Source organism: Scophthalmus maximus, chromosome 10 (assembly GCF_022379125.1).
Source record: "Scophthalmus maximus strain ysfricsl-2021 chromosome 10, ASM2237912v1, whole genome shotgun sequence".
Classification (NCBI taxonomy): Eukaryota; Metazoa; Chordata; class Actinopteri; order Pleuronectiformes; family Scophthalmidae; genus Scophthalmus; species Scophthalmus maximus.
The window spans coordinates 4,341,010-4,357,100 of NC_061524.1; the positions used below are offsets into that span (position 1 = coordinate 4,341,010).

General features: G+C 43.3%; 1 protein-coding gene across 8 annotated transcripts in view; it reads left to right on the top strand.

Moving 5' to 3' along the window:
• The window catches only part of LOC118283607 (mitogen-activated protein kinase kinase kinase kinase 3), a 42,751-nt gene extending 26,943 nt beyond the window's left edge, over nt 1-15,808 (top strand). For 2 of the 8 annotated variants that reach the window (XM_035605797.2, XM_035605799.2), the window contains 20 exons: nt 20-72; nt 362-400; nt 2,580-2,654; nt 4,192-4,243; nt 4,391-4,778; nt 6,893-6,999; nt 7,118-7,159; nt 7,490-7,574; nt 7,827-7,906; nt 8,159-8,219; nt 8,314-8,431; nt 8,522-8,580; nt 8,738-8,841; nt 9,017-9,188; nt 9,723-9,791; nt 9,955-10,047; nt 10,237-10,307; nt 10,677-10,732; nt 10,867-10,920; nt 11,567-15,808. In XM_035605797.2, the coding sequence (XP_035461690.1) occupies nt 20-72; nt 362-400; nt 2,580-2,654; nt 4,192-4,243; nt 4,391-4,778; nt 6,893-6,999; nt 7,118-7,159; nt 7,490-7,574; nt 7,827-7,906; nt 8,159-8,219; nt 8,314-8,431; nt 8,522-8,580; nt 8,738-8,841; nt 9,017-9,188; nt 9,723-9,791; nt 9,955-10,047; nt 10,237-10,307; nt 10,677-10,732; nt 10,867-10,920; nt 11,567-11,654 (1,866 nt within the window). In that variant the 3' untranslated portion in view covers nt 11,655-15,808. The remainder of the gene's footprint in view (nt 1-19; nt 73-361; nt 401-2,579; nt 2,655-4,191; nt 4,244-4,390; nt 4,779-6,892; nt 7,000-7,117; nt 7,160-7,489; nt 7,575-7,826; nt 7,907-8,158; nt 8,220-8,313; nt 8,432-8,521; nt 8,581-8,737; nt 8,842-9,016; nt 9,189-9,722; nt 9,792-9,954; nt 10,048-10,236; nt 10,308-10,676; nt 10,733-10,866; nt 10,921-11,566) is intronic. The other 6 variants (XM_035605800.2, XM_035605801.2, XM_035605804.2 and 3 more) reach the window with 4 other exon arrangements.
• Nucleotides 15,809-16,091: the final 283 nt, after the last annotated feature.

Below are 16,091 nucleotides of genomic sequence, written 5' to 3' on the forward strand. Positions count from 1 at the left end.
TGGTTCGTCTGTCTCCTAGGACCTACAGCTGGAGTACGGCCATGATTCACCAAGTCTACTGGGAGGAAACAAGTGAGTGACACCTTCAGTTTCTGTCCGTCGTGCTCTCAATTCTTTTTTCAGTTTTTCATTAAACATCTAGATCGAGCAATGTTGTGGACCAAGTTGTTGGGAGCGAAGGGTGTGAGACAGGGAGAGATTTCATGTTGTAGGCTTGATGATTTACTCGTAATTGCAGTTGTGAGGATGTTGAAGCTGTGTGAGCTTTGTGAGAGAATTTGTAAAGCACGTCGATTATCATTCTCAGCAAGTAAATACGGATATTTCTAATTTATTTCTGTTCTCTTCTCTCGATAAACAGGAGTCTCCTCAAATCCGTGGAGGAAGAGCTTCATCAGAGGTGAGTCAGAGACCCCCCCGGGTGTCTCGTTTTTGCTGGTGCTCTAACCAAGCCCCCACTCATCAGCCAATCATTGTTAACGACAGGACTAATTTGGGCCAATCACACGCAACTAACGCTGTTGTAATGACTTCAGGCTGTCGCAGCTCTTGGCTGTCTGGACGCTTCTGGGTTTTATATTCTTTCTTTTTTTCCACCTCTGCGGCTTTCGTCACGCTTTAATGTCATCGGGAAAAGGCTGTGCTTAATAGGAGCTTCCTGCAGAGCATGGCTTACACACACACACACACACACACACACACTCATATATACAGTTTCTTAGCAAAAGCTGCAGTGGGTGTACTTTGCGATCATACTGGAAAGTCTGTGTAGAAATTTTTTCGTATTTGCCCAAAAGACAATGATGATGATCACCGTTATTGTGCTTCGCTATTTTCTCATGTCGATCTGTTACAGCAAATGTGAATCATTGAATTATTCTGTGTGCACAGTAACAACGAGGAAAAATAGTTTTCATATCTGTAGAGAAAAAGGGTACAAAGTTATAACGACATTCCCTTTTTAGTCACTCGTTGTTTTAAAGCCAGATGTGTTGGGTCAGTGTTTCACTTACACGATCAAAATAATGGTCAATTTGAAGTTATATCCTGTTAAATGTAGTTTAATGCAGGCAGGCAGTAGTTGATAGACCTGAGTCAAATACAGTTCCTGGCTTTGTTGTCGTGATACTGACAAGTAGATGAAAGTGGCTTTTTCTTATTTCGTTCGTAACAGACGGGTGTTGTTTATTCCGGTAAACCAAATCCCTCTATTTTTTCAAAGGCGTGTGGATGGAGATCTGATAGTTCACTACGTGACCTTTTCTACATTACTATGTTGCCACAGCACATTTGTGTAGTTTACTGTGTTTTAATACAAGGAAAAGGACAGTTTTCGATTGATGGGCTAAATGATGAAGCGGATGAAAATTAGCCCGTACAGCTAAATCTGGCTCGCTTACGGTGTTTTTGTCCCAAATCAAATAAGATATATAAAAAGATGGAATCAGCTCTGTCCACCAACTTGCCACTTGCTTCAATTGATGTTCTTTTGATCAGTGTCAATGAAACAATCATAACATCACGCGTTTCTCGCCATCTGGGCTACTTAGACCACCGTATGTTTAGATTTATGAAAATGGCAGCCAAGGACGGAGGACATTTTGTTGGAGCAGTAAGTTCCATGTTGTTTGGCACAGGACAGAGTCAAACCAGAAACTCTATGGGGGTCAGGCACATGAAAGTTAAACGTTCATTTTTAAGTCAAGTGAGCAAAGCAGCCGGCAGATATCTTTGGCGGGAAAGCGATCGCGGGCACACGTTGAGATCATTCTGTGTACTACATGTAAATGAGTGAGTGTTTCTGTTACCAAAAAAAAAGAAAGACAGATGAAACATGGTGAGTATTATGTGACGCTGTCATTGTGTTAGACAAGTGGAAATGTACGTAAATATGGAGGACATTTTTTAGTTTGCAATAAACGGCATCAAGAGCAAATTAAAAACGAGAGCAAATGAAAAAACAAAATATGATTAAATGTGTTTTCTGTATAATACAAAGTCAGTTTTTTTTTTTGTTTTGTTTGAAGCCAGTTTCAGAGAGCAGCCTTGTTCTCCTTGCTGTTGATTTACTGCAGATGAACGTTAATATTTGAGGATTTACTGGATACAATCTGCATTATATTTGAATTGATTGATACGAGTTAAAGTTTATTGTGGAGTGTGTAGATCTGTAAGGACTGTACGGCTTCAAACAGTTGAGTCTGGTCTGGTTGTGGCAGTGATATTGTAGTTAAATCCCCCATTTGGTTTCAGGGAAATTGACTGATTGGCTGATTTTATTGATCTCAGTCGTCGTCTTGTTTGGATCTGTTCAGTCCTTTCAGATCTGCCCGGGTTTTAGAGGTTATAGGTAGTTTGTGGACCAAGCTTCACTCAGATCTCCCTCCCCCTCTCCCTCCTTCCCCCAATCCTCCTCCACCACCTCCTCCTCCTGTTCTCATCTCCTCCCTCCTTTGCCTGTTCCCTTGATATCCCCCTCCTTTGCTCCCCCCTTTCTTCAATTTCGTCTCTCTTCCTTCCTTTCCCCACACCCCACCCCTTCGTCCCCACCCCGCTCCTATCTTCACCTCCTCTCCCAGGGGCCATGTGGCACACTTAGGGGATGATGAGGATGAGGATGATGATGGTGCAGATGATGATGAAACTCACACTCAGTAAGTTCTCTCCCAGTCTTAGAAGAGTGGAAGCCTCTCCTCCATGTCCCGCCCCCCACCCCACCAAAGGAGGAGGAGTTGGACGAGGAGGAGAGGCTTCCTGGCGTTTCACGGTTTCATCCAAGCATCTCTACGCAGCACACGCCGCCATCACGCCACATATGCCACCTGTGTTTGTGTGTGTGTGTGACAGACTGTGTGTTGTCCATGCTGTTACTACTCTGTGTGAAGTTTAATAGCTACTAACAGTAACCCTAACCCCCAAAACAACTCGCCTGGCGGCTTGTCATATAGAATGACTCTTCTACCGTTTACATGCAAAAACCCTCAGGGGACAGGGAGTACGTTTTATCATGCGTAGGACACGAAAAATAAACTAAGCATTGGGTTGTAGGTTCAAGTAAATCCATTGATGTTTGGTACAACATATCATTTTTGCTCTGTTCTGAGCCAGAGACAGAAAATATGAAGCCTAGGTGTAGTTGTGTTGTTTTGCTCTTCGTAACCTCTACGTCTCATTTGCTGTTACCTTGTTCTGCTCTTCACTTGTGCCGCCATCTGTGTGCCTCCTTGGAGTGTGTGTGTGCGCGTGTGTGTGTGCGCGTGTGTGTGTGTGCGCGTGCGAGTGTGTGTGTGTGTGTGTGTGTGTGTGTGTGTTGGGGGGGTTAAGCCCTATGTTCCTTGTCTGCCATTCAGCTGAATTCCCTGTAACTGCTCTTATTGGCGTCTTTGTTTTTGTGTTGACTGTGATTGGTTCCCAGCCTCTTTTGTTGTTTGATTGGTTAATTTCCTGTCAGTCATTCACAAGTGGCTTTTAAAAAGATCTACAGTCCATAAGGTGAAAATTGATAAAGTTTCTGTGAATACAGTCAGAATAAAAAAATAAAAAAAATAATTTAGCTTTAATTGTTGCTTGAATGCCTCAAAATATGAGCTCTTTTGAATCAAATAGGGAAACAAATACAACTAAAAGACTAAATAAATATTCTGTTCAACAAATATGGATTGAATAAGCATGATTTAAATAATGAGTAACATTTTAAATAGTAGAACTACTTGTGTTTCTTTGTCAGTGCTACTATTCTCAGAGACTTTACCAATGCTTTATCTGTCGTTTCTCATAGTCGTCATAATCACAAAGCTCAACTTTCTAGATCGTTATCTCAAGTTGTACCAATGTCAGGCTATGGTTATACTTTTCATTTCAGAGTTTCTCTTAAACTTCTGATCGCTACGTAGAGTACTACACCTGGATGGTACAAAAAAGAAAAAAGAAAAACTAGATTTTTCAGTGTGATTGTTTTGAAAGTACAATTTTAAGGTATAAGTATGATTTTTAGATCAAGTATCAATTGTAAAATAACAGATTTGATGAAAAACTAATATTTAAAGTCAAACCAAAGCCTCAGTGGTGACATCTTAACAAATGTGTTGTTGTTTTCAGAATAACTCACATTTGTAGTAAAGGGCAGTTGCAGGTTTATTTTATGACTGTTTCATGAAGCAGAGTCTCAAATGCCGTCTTCTCGTTCTTCAGTAAATCGAGCACCATCATGAGGCCAAAGGTCCCGCCCCCGCTTCCGCCCAAGGTATGAACGACTGAAAACCAAATTTGAACTACCAGTTATTTGTTATTTTGAAGGTTTAGTCTTTTTTTCCTTTGAATTTTGAATGATTTTCTCTCCAGAATATAAGAAATGATCAGACCCTTTCTCTTAATCTGTTTTTCTCCTCAGCCCAAGTCCCTCTGCTCGTCCCAGCAGCCGCAGCCGCCGCAGCAGCAAAAACTAGACGACAGCCAATCACACAGCGAGGACGACAGCGGAGGGGGCGGGACCATCAAGCGCTGTCCGGTCCCACAGATGTCGAGTCCGGCCAAGGCCGCGTCCAACGTACCCCCGCGGCCCCCGCCCCCGAAGCTGCCGCCCCACCGCCGCAGTAGCCTAGGTAACGAGAGCCAGCAGCTCACGGACGCCGAAAACTCTGCCCCAGAGGATGATGGGAGCTTTAGGCATTTCTGGGAGTGGCTCCACACGCCTCACACAGAGGAGGAGCTGGAGGAGGCATGGGAGGTGCTGAAGGAGGTGAAAGAGGAGCAGGAAAAAGAGGAGGAGAAGGAAGCGAGTAAGAGCAGCCGATTGGTAGCTTGGTAGTGTCCGCAGACCCCGTTGTCCCCTTCGACTGGTTGTTTGGTCTCCCGTCAGTCAGCCCTGGCATTCTGTTCGATTTATTTGTTCCATTAGTTCATTAATACTAGAGCCTTTTTTGATTTTTTTTGTTTTTTTTGTTTGTTTGTAGTTCCTTCCGTCCATCAGCTTCTGCTCAATATGGTTGTTTGTCATCTTCTGTGACATCTGATTGGTTGTTTAACACAATCAGTGAAAAAAACAAAAGTAGTCTGATACCAGGCTGCACGGTGGTGTAGTGGTTAGCACCTTCGCCTCACAGCAAGAAGGTTCTGGGTTCGAATCCCGGTTCAACCAGGGCCTTTCTGTGTGGAGTTTGCATGTTCTCCCCGTGTATGCGTGGGTTCTCTCCGGGTTCTCCTGCTTCCTCCCACAGTCCAAAGACATGCAGAATGAGGTTAGGTTCATTGGAGACTCTAAATTGACCGTAGGTGTGAATGTGAGAGTGAATGGTTGTCCGTCTCTGTGTGTGGCCCTGTGATAGGCTGGCGACCTGTCCAGGGTGTACCCCTCCTCTCGCCCAATGTTAGCTGGGATTGGCTCCAGCGACCCCCTGCGACCCTTAAATGGATAAAGCGGTAGACGATGAATGAATGAATGAATGAAAGTCTGATACCACCTCCCACTCGCTTCCTAGGAGGAAGAAGGAAGAGGAGAAAACATGGCTGATCAGAACCACAGACAGTAATGATGATATATGAATGAATCCTCTATTCTCATTCAGTGATAAAACATATTTCATGTCCCTGCAAGTGTGTGTTTTTATGTTTTTATGTCTCTCTGATAATAGCAGACCAGTGAATGTAGTGCATTGGTCAAATGGGAGATGGAAGCTGAACCGGAAGAGAAACAAATCACTTTTGCTTTTTAATATAATAATTGTGATAAGGAATACACTTAAGGATTCTGCTATAATTTGAGTATTTCTACGCTACACTGTAATTTTTTACGTCTATTTTTACTTCTTTACTACTACCTCATTGAGGAAAAAAGCACATTTTAACTTTAAGTGGTAACAAATAAAACATCTTTTATTCCCATTTAATCTCAGGACTAAATATATAATGAGTTCATGTCGGCTGTGGGATCAGTTTATCACAGGAACTTTTCCGATTGAAGTCTTTCTGAACATTTAGATTTGTTATAAATGACACAATTCAGATTTCTCTTTTTTAAAGATATCTAGGTCGTCGATTTTCACGACAAAACAGATTGGAGATGGATGGATAGAAAAAATTGAAAAGCAAATGTCCATTCATGCTGGAATGGTCCTTAAATCCGTAAGCATTGGGAGAAAAGCACAGTGTCTGCCAGCCCCCTAGTAAAATTTCTGGGGAAAAATAGTCTTGAGTGAGTCAGTGGGAATACAGCAGGAAAATCTCAGAGTGGGCGTGTCGATGACTGTCGACAAAAAACTCTGCACTTCGCAGCAGAATTGTCATCATGTCCTGCTTCCGGCACGATATGCACAGACGCCGCGGAATGTTCCGGAAGTGTTTCATGCTGCCGTGAACGCGTCTGACTCGGACAATCTCCTGCTGCGTTCGTCATATGCGAACGGCAAAACTCTGGAAAATGTCCGGACCCAGTTGTCCGGTCATTTTCTTGTCATCAGCCGTCTCAAACTTTTTCAACACAGACTGGTCGGTTACCCAGCCGCCATACTGTAACTGACCACTGTCTACCTGGTGGTTCATGGTAGATTCACATCTTCCTGTGGTCACGACTATATTTCATCCTCTTTATTCTTCCTGCTAGCCTGCTCCCTCCCTCCCTCCCTCCCTCCCTCCCTCTCTGCTCCCAGTATTTGTTTTACTCTTTTAGTTGAACTCTCCTCTCTGTGTCTTCAAGTCCTGCAGGTTAACATGTTCTCACTGAAACTAACAATGTTAATTTTGATGTTTTAGCTCTAACATCTCATCTGCAGCTGCGCACATTGTCTCCCTCTATGTTCCTTAACCTCTCACACTGTTTTCTGTTTCTCTTGTCTCTCAGACGTATTGACTTGTGGCTCTGTTGTTGTTGTTGTCGTCATCGTTGTCATCCTTGTAGGTAACGGGTTGAACTCTCCACACAATGGCGAGAGGGACAGTCCGGCAGGAAGACAGTCCACCATGCCCCCTAGTGTCCCCATACGGAAAGACAAGAAGGACGTTCCGGTAAGCAGACGCAACAAAATCTTTACATTTTTGGAGACAGCCGGTGACGCTACCAATATTAGGACTTGCATCTTAATGTGCATGTTCACGTGTTCATGCATTTGTCTCTCTGTCCCAGATGCCGATCAGTAATGGCCTCCCTCCAACACCCAAAGTCCATGTGAGTAACAGTCTCTTCCTGCTCCTCACTCAAAAAACAGGTGTATCATCTTATATAATCACATGCGTCATTATAATTGTTTTATTAAAGTGGGTTTTTTTTGTCATTTGGTTCACTCTATAGGAAGCCAAATTAGATATTTAAACCAAGCTATGTTTTCCTCCAGAAAACCTTAATAATCCTGGGAGACAATTGATATTTAGAAAACAAAAGTAATCTGTTTTTGGAGCAGAACCTTAACCATAGGCAGAAAAACTTGGCATCACAATCTACACACAATCTGTACAATTCTCCACATACACCACGTTTATTTCTCCCTATCGTTCGCAGATGGGTGCATGTTTCTCCAAGGTGTTCAACGGCTGCCCGCTGAAGATCCACTGTGCCACCTCGTGGATCAACCCCGACACCCGAGGTAACCAATAGGAAAACCACGATACACTGTTGAACATTAGGGACACAGGTAGCCCCTCTCCACCAACAGGGAACTGGTTCTTGAGCCAAAACGGAGCCTGTGCCCTGTTGGAGGAAAAGGGTTGAGGGTCACGAACGTGTCGTCAGTGACACCCAGAATTAAACCACCCGGACTCTCGAAGCAGCTTCTTTGTGTCGTCTGATGGGAGCTGTTGCTTTGCTCCAACGTTTTTGCTTGTTGTGTGTGTTTCAGACCAATATTTGATATTCGGAGCTGAAGAGGGGATCTACACATTAAACCTTAATGAGCTGCATGAGACCACGATGGAACAGGTGCGACTAAATATTTTTTGATAATATGGTTTTCACTTTCAATACATTAAATTTCACCCTTTTTTTATGTTAGAAATTCCTAAACAGTGATGCTTTCCACTGGTGATCATATATCGGAGAATATTCGTTTTTTAAACTGAAACACTTGATTTAAAAAATGATCTCTTTCATTTTTAAAACTAGAACAAATTACTGAAGTTGTTGTTTATTTGCCGCATCCTTATTTTCCCTCTACCTTGCGCCTGTCTGCAGCTCTTCCCTCGACGGTGTACCTGGCTCTACGTCATGAACAGCTGTCTCCTTTCCATATCTGGTGAGCTCCAACATATGTGTCTATGATAATGACACTTGATTTTCCTTTCTCATCTTGAGTCAACGTGATCCGTTCTCTCTCCGTCCCATTCCAGGAAAAGCCTCCCAGCTGTACTCCCATAGTCTGAGTGGTCTGTTCGAACAAGCCAGACAGTTAGGGAAGTTACCAGTAGCCATTCCCACGCACAAGCTGCCTGATAAGATGATTCCCAGGTAACTCACCAACCAGGAGGTCGGATGTGAGGTCATCTGATGAACTGAACCCCCAACTTAAAATCCTTTTCTCTATCTATCTGTTTGTAGGAAGTTTTCTGTATCCAATAAAATTCCAGACACTAAAGGTTGCCAAAAGTGCTGCGTGGGTAAGTTAATGTGATGGAGGATTGTATGTTTGTTTGTGACCACTATGGCAAGTTGAAGATGTTTCAAACCGAGTCTCTTTCACTTCTTATTCTTCTAAGACATCTCCCAGGTAGTGAAAATGTAAAAGGTAATGATGATGCGTTTTCCTCTGTACAGTGCGTAACCCGTACACAGGCCATAAGTATCTGTGTGGAGCCTTCCAGTCCAGTGTCATGCTGTTAGAGTGGGTGGAGTCAATGCAGAAGTTCATGCTCATCAAGGTCAGTTTTGTGTCGACTCCATTTCATTTTTTTTTTTAAATATCTTTAAAAGTATTTAATTTCTCTTGCAAATCATACTCTTGACTTCCCGTCTTTGGAAGATGTCAGTAGCCCCACATCCTCTGCGACAACAGACGATACTGACACAGCTTCTCTTTTTCGTCCGCCCCGACAGAACATCGACTTCCCGTTGCCGTGTCCACTGGAGGTCTTTGAGATGCTGGTGGTCCCGGAGCAGACCTACCCTCTGATCTGCGTGGCCGTCAGCAAAGGCACCGAACTCAACCAGGTGGTGCGGTTCGGCACCGTCAACCCCAACTCTACCTCCTCCTGGTTCACAGAAGCAGGTGCGGACGGCGCCGTCATGTCGAGCCGTGCTCAAGACCAATAGTGCTCAAGAGTTTTAAGTATCCCGACCGATTTTGAAATCGGATCGCATTACAGGAGAATCTGGGCAGATATTCTTCTCTCTAATCTCAAACATGAACACACTACAAGATTAGAAAATAATGGAACATCACACACAACAGCAGCACATTACGTCACGTCTCCTCTCCGATTTTATCCCATGAAGACGAAGGTGCGAACAAAACAAACAGTATGGAAACTAGTTATAATGCTTCTACAAGAGCAGACGAAACAAGTCTTGATCAACAGGCCTTTTCCAATCGGAAAGAATGTTGTTTACCTCCGCCGCCGCAAGGTTCCAGAACAGATTTCTCCTCCAGCTATCAGTGGGGCCGAATCTGGGTTAAATCGACCTGAAATTCCTGTAGTCTGAGCCAATCTTTGATTCACAACGGAACAGTTTATTTGTCTGAGATGTTTCAGACGTGTTCGACGCAAAGGTCCAAACATCGCTCTCGTCTTTCTCTCCGCAGACACACCGCAGACGTGTGTGATCCACGTCACCCAGCTGGAGAGAGACACCATCCTAGTCTGCCTCGACAGTGAGTAAAACACTTAGACACACACACACACACACACACACACTTGAATCACGTGTCTCTGTGTTTGCACAAGTGCAACTTGCCGAGGTTTTTTTGTGCAGCATCTTCATCAGAATTTCCCTCGTCCCCTCCCCCTTCCCTCACTCTCTCTCTCTCTCTTCAGGGTGTATAAAGATAGTGAACCTCCAGGGCCGGTTGAAATCCAGCAGAAAGCTGTCAGCCGAGCTGACCTTCAACTTCCAGATTGAAGCCACAGGTAAAAACAAACGGAGCCACACTCAAGGGGTGTAGAACCAAATTCTGGGCCCTATACATAAGCAGTCTCTGAGGGGCCCGTGGACACACTCACGACATAAAAATCCAGCCAGCGAGACACATCCAAGAACCACAAGCTCATAACCCGAAAGAATATTTGATATCATATCGTTTGTCTGCTTCTTTGCAGTTTGTCTCCAGGACAGTGTTCTGGCCTTCTGGAGGCACGGCATGCAGGGACGGAGCTTCAAGACCAACGAGGTGCGTGTTAAGAGATTCGCCCGTGGACCGTGAAATGATGGTTCACCACCAGGCCTCAAGGGCGGGATGCTATTCAAATCTCAGACTATTATTGGATGTTGATTGCGGTTTGTCGCAGCTGCAAGCACCAACTCGCGTGCACATGGACTTTGACTCTCACAAACACTCACTGAACATTTGTTCCGAAGCAGTGATACAGAAAAATTCCATGTAAAAACAATTCCCAGTCTAGAATATGTCATTTTCTTTTGAATTTTTTACATCATATTTTTCTCTACAACCATCTGGCGACCCCGCAGAATATATCATGTGACCCCCATTTTGGAATCTCTCCATCTGACCTCTGGCTTCGTCTCTTTTCTTCATCAGATCACTCAGGAGATCTCTGACAGCACACGCATCTTCAGACTACTGGGATCAGACAGGTGAGAGAACTCACACGCGCACACACACACACACACACACACACACACACACTCCAAACACGCACTTCCCACTTCATACACATCACACGCACACACTCTCTGATAACATGTGCTATGATGTCTTATCACCGAAGACGCGCTGACCGTAGACACCCAGAGGCTGAGGAGGGAGGCCTCTCTCTGCCCAGGTATACTCGCTGCTCGCCGTGGCCCCAACGCTCCGCCTCTAATCTGTCGGGGAACTCTCGCGGTCTGCTTCACAACGCCCACGTGTTCGTTGATCGGGAGCTGTCTGAGAGGAAGTGTGTGTGTGTGTTTGAGAAAATACAGTACAAGTTTTCGGTGGATTGTGACAGCATAGACACCAAAATTATCCTCGTCTGGTCCGATGCTTCATGCCGACACTAAATCTTTCAGTTTCACAATATATAACAGTTTCGATCCACCGGCAACAATTGCTTTTTCGTACGGACTGGATCATTTTGGTGGCGACTGTCTCGTTTCTCAACAAGAGCCTTTGAGTTAGGACGTGTGAATGTTTGAGCTTTCGGGTCCCGGTTGAAACAGAATTAACACAAGGTGTCCTTGAGTTTCCAAACAAATCCTACCAAGTCTTATATCGGGGCATTTACAGGCTTGGGCCGTATCCTGCGTGGGGTGTCTGGCTGTGTACATATTATATTTGTCCTAAAAACTAATAACATGATGGCTGTTCTTTTAAAGGGGATTTAAAGGCAAAAAGAAAAAGGTTCATGTTTTGTTTTCCTCCCCTTGAAACTAACCTGTGTTATGTTCTTGTGTTTTTGATTATGTGTGTGTGTGTTTGTGTTGCAGAGTGGTGGTGCTGGAGAGCAGGCCCACAGACAACCCTACAGCCCACAGCAACCTCTACATCCTGGCAGGCCATGAAAACAGCTACTGAGACACACACACCCCCACACAAACACACCCTCTCCTAAACAGCAGACCACTATTGCAAACAAGGGAGTTAATGCAACACGGGAGACACACTCAGCCCAACCTTACCGCCGCCACCACCTTCCCACCCGGCCTGCCGGCAGTGTGACTGGGAGACGTGCAGACGTGGATTCCCACTAGCAGACGTTTAAGAAAAAAAAAAAAGCACCACGGTGTTTTATGTGTATCGGTTCAGCATGTTGTAGTAGGACGAGCGGGGTGTGGACTCGAGGGGGTTTGAAACTGGTCTGAGGCCAGTTTGGGTTTTGCGATAGCGACGTCAACCCATAAAATCCTGATTAGCATCCCACCTTCCTCCTCTTCCTCTCCCCCGCATACTGCACACTGGGGGGGAGAGAGAACAGCATCCAGCACAGAAGTTTGACTTCAACACTTTCTACTACTACTTCTACACACATAAGTACTACTGCTACTACTGCTACTTGCGCTAAAAGCTTCAGAGAACAGCCATCTTGCACAGAAAACCTTCCCCCTCTCCCCTTTGTAGTCTTTTCCTCTGTCTCCTCCTCCCTCCCTCCCGTCCCTTCCTTTCCCCTTTTATTTTTAAAAACTACACCTTTATTTATTGTGGCATGATGTAACTTTAACAACCAGGATGGCTTTCCTGTTTTATTAGGTTTTTTTTAAAAGGATAAAAAAAGAGAAAACGGACAAAAAAAAAAGCTTCGCCACCTCCGCTAGAATCGAATTCCAGTACCCGTCACCACACAAGTGCTTAATTGACCTCTATTTAATTGTTGTAAATATAAATGTAGTATTTTTTTGACAGAGACGAAACACTAAAAAAAGACTGCTCGTGTAGATATAGGCGTGTGTGTATAGTCGCTCTGTGCAACCGTGGAGACAAACGGGAGAGACTGGGGAGGGCTGACGGGGGGGGGGGGCAGTTCACTTCCTGTTTCCCCGATCATGTGACGGAAAGGTCCAGGAAGCAAAAGGGGCGCCTGCAGTCTCCTCAGGTGGACAGCTTTAGTAGTCTTCATATTATTCTAATAACGATCCGGAGCTCAGGATTTGGACTGAGCAAACACAGGAAGCGGCACTGATTGGTCGTTTTTTTTTTTTCATCCCGCATCCCATCGGGACTTCCTGCTTGTTTGCGCCATAGCAACTGTTGTCAGGGCAGCGTTATGTTTTGAGTTTTTCTTTTCCCTGTTTTTCGACGACATCTGTTTTCATTTTTTTATACAGCTTTAATCAGAAAGCCTCGTTTTTTTTATGATACTTTTATTATTTCTATTGAACCACTGGTGTTAAAGCATTTGCACAGCAACAACAACAACAACAACCATATTTGATAAACAAATGTGATGTCATTATATGACCTTGTGTGTATGCACAGTGTGAGTGTGCGCGTGTGTGTGTATTTGTATATGTGTGTGCGTAGACGTAGAAGCGGCACATATACGAGTGCATCGTGTACAGGCCTGCTCTTTACAGTGACAAGTCGTGTTTCTGCCCCTTGAAGAAAGAAAGCACTGAGATTTACACAGAAAGAAAAATCACTTATATTTCCATAATTGACCTGGTATGAATTAAATATTATCCATAAATAAATAACAAGTTTTTCTCCTAAAAATTTCACAAATGTAATCAAAATATTAGATGGATTTCTCTCAATCTGGAAGAGTTTTAATCAGCGGCAAAAAAACACCCACCCGTATAAAAACAAAATCATATTTCTTCCAGATTAAAAACCTGCTCCAAGACGGAAAATTGTGAAGGGACGATTAAGTGGCAGATTAGCGCACGTTTTTTATTTCTGTGTAAATCTCGTATTGGATTTCAACCCTCACACAGTCAGCGTCTACACGTGGCCGTTACACTACCAACCGGGCTTTACGAGCTCTGACACCAGAGGTCGCTTTGAAATGGACGTCAACGCTTGTTCCAGATAGCATCTCTCTCTCTCTAATCCGGAAACCTGCCGTGATCCGAAACATCATCGGCTTCATTTTACAACATCGGTCATTTCTTCATTTGCAACCAAAAGGCAATGAGATAAACGAGTCAGAAAATACAATATATATATAGACGAACAAAAACAAGAAACAGTTAACACCCACTAGAAACTTATAAGTAGAGCGACACTACGAACGTGTGAACAAAATCTGATTTCTGACGACACACACCTTCTGTTAAATCTATTGCTTTATTTTACATTTACGTCCCCTAATCCAACTGCAATCCGATGCTGGACAGGAAAGTTTAAGACGTAAACATTTATTTCGTTGTCGGGTGTTTAACTAGCACAAGAAGAACATTGAAGTGTAAAAGGACGCCCCAACATTGAGCTCTGTACAGTCGTGTCACTGGATTTTAACCAAGAAGTGACCATGCGTCGCCGTGTTGGAAGACAAGAAAGTAACAGTTTTCTGCTCCTCCAGAGTAACCAGTCACTTTACCGACACTGCAGCACGTCCGTCCTCCAGGCGCCGTTTCACTCCGATTTATCTCCACACATCCTCTCACTGGTCCTGACGCGTTTCCTCGCACTGTGGCGGTGAAGTTTGAATCTAGTCAAGTGTTGAGGGTGAGTCCACTGTTGTGAGGATGTCATTTATTTATCTTCTTTCTTTTTTTGTCTTTATCACCCGAGCACATCATTTTTGTCTTTGCACCCGGAGGACGGCCGTTCACAAATATTAATCCCGACACGACTTTATGACGACAGCGCAGAAACGTCTTCGTCGAAAAACCAAACGTGGAAATGTACATTGCCATTTGTTCTGACTGGCCTTCACAGTGACTCACGTCCCCACATGAGCGATGAAGCCAATTATCATTTTTAAAAACGGACATATTACAGTTTCAGGGCTGCGGCCGAGTCCCATTCACACGATCGGGTTATTTTACAAAAGAAACATTTTCTTTACAATTTGTTCATTCAGCGGCGTAAAAGATATTCAAGTTATAATAAATCTGCTACATAGTGTCACATTGACATTAAGGCCTGATTAATCACCGTCAATATTTAGGCTCGGTTCATTCGATTTGATCGATTCCTCGTCAGTCGATCCATTGAGATTGTGTTTTACCACTTCATCATGATATATTTGGAGCAAAAATGTAATCAAACAATCCCTTACATCAGCACTCGGTATATGTCAAAAAATATAATGGGTTTTTTATAATCTAATGCCAAAATATGTAGTTGAAAAAAAATATTACGGCCAAATTTAGTGTCCTAGACGAGAAATAAGAACTCTAACTCTTTGTCCGATCATCAGTGTGTGGGGTCAGTGTCGAACACGACATGTTAGAAACGTCTGTCCCGTCGGTTGGACGCGTGTACGCGAACAAAAGCGGAGAAATCGCATCGAGCCACTCGGACGTCTCACGCGACGACGTAGCGAACGAGAGATTCCACATTTCTTTGACGCTTTCCTTTTAGTTTCTGAAAAAACACTCATTTGTTCAGAGTTGATTTTAAAATCATGAGAACTCAACCCCCAGCGCGGGGGGGGGGAAACTCCTCCTCTTTCATTTTATTTTTTAAATATATTTTTTTTTTATTGTGTTTTTTTATTAACTTGTACTTTTTGGAAAAAACTGTCCCCTTTATTTGCAGAACGACAACACTAGGTCTCTGTGAGATTGAATGATGTTTTGATGACTCCCTAATTTCTGCAGTCATTGATCCATAATCCCCCTGAAGCAGGTGCCAACACGATTCTTCCGTTGTGGGTTCTTTTACCCTCAAAGTTTGTTGTTTCATAAGCGCAACTATTCCTGTGTCAAATCATGTGCGACGGTCATTCACCGGGGTTGTTCTGAGATGATGTGGGCACCAGATATGTGGATTTCTTGAATTAAGACGCTCAGAAAATACAAAAATCTCCGTTAAGATCGACTCCCCCCTCTATCCTCCCAATGTTAAACAAAAACCCTTTTAAGTCTCCTCTGTTCTGTCACTATTACACCTTTTGTCCTATTTTGTTTTTGTTTTCATAATGCAATGCACATGTTATGAAATGTACATAGTGTAAAATAAAAAATGGGTTTGTTTTACATACTGTATAATTGCCTATATTTTGTTTCAGAAGTGTAACAGATTTATGAGATGACAGGTTAACACATTAAAAAGAAGGAACCGAACCCTTTCGGCGTCTCGTGGTCATTTCTAGCGGGCTGCGGATAAATATCCTATTATTTAACAATACGTTGATATTTCTTTATGAAGTGCCTGACGATAAAATGTAATAACTTAGAGTTTTTTTTAAAGGTTAATTCAAAATGATAATATTTAAAATGTAACATTTATTATGATAATTAAAAAAAAGTTTCGCTGTCGCTCCAAACCGTTTTACCATGTAATGGTGCATAGTGAGTTTTTTTTTTTTTTAATTGTAGTTTTGAATTATTAAAAAATTTGACCCAT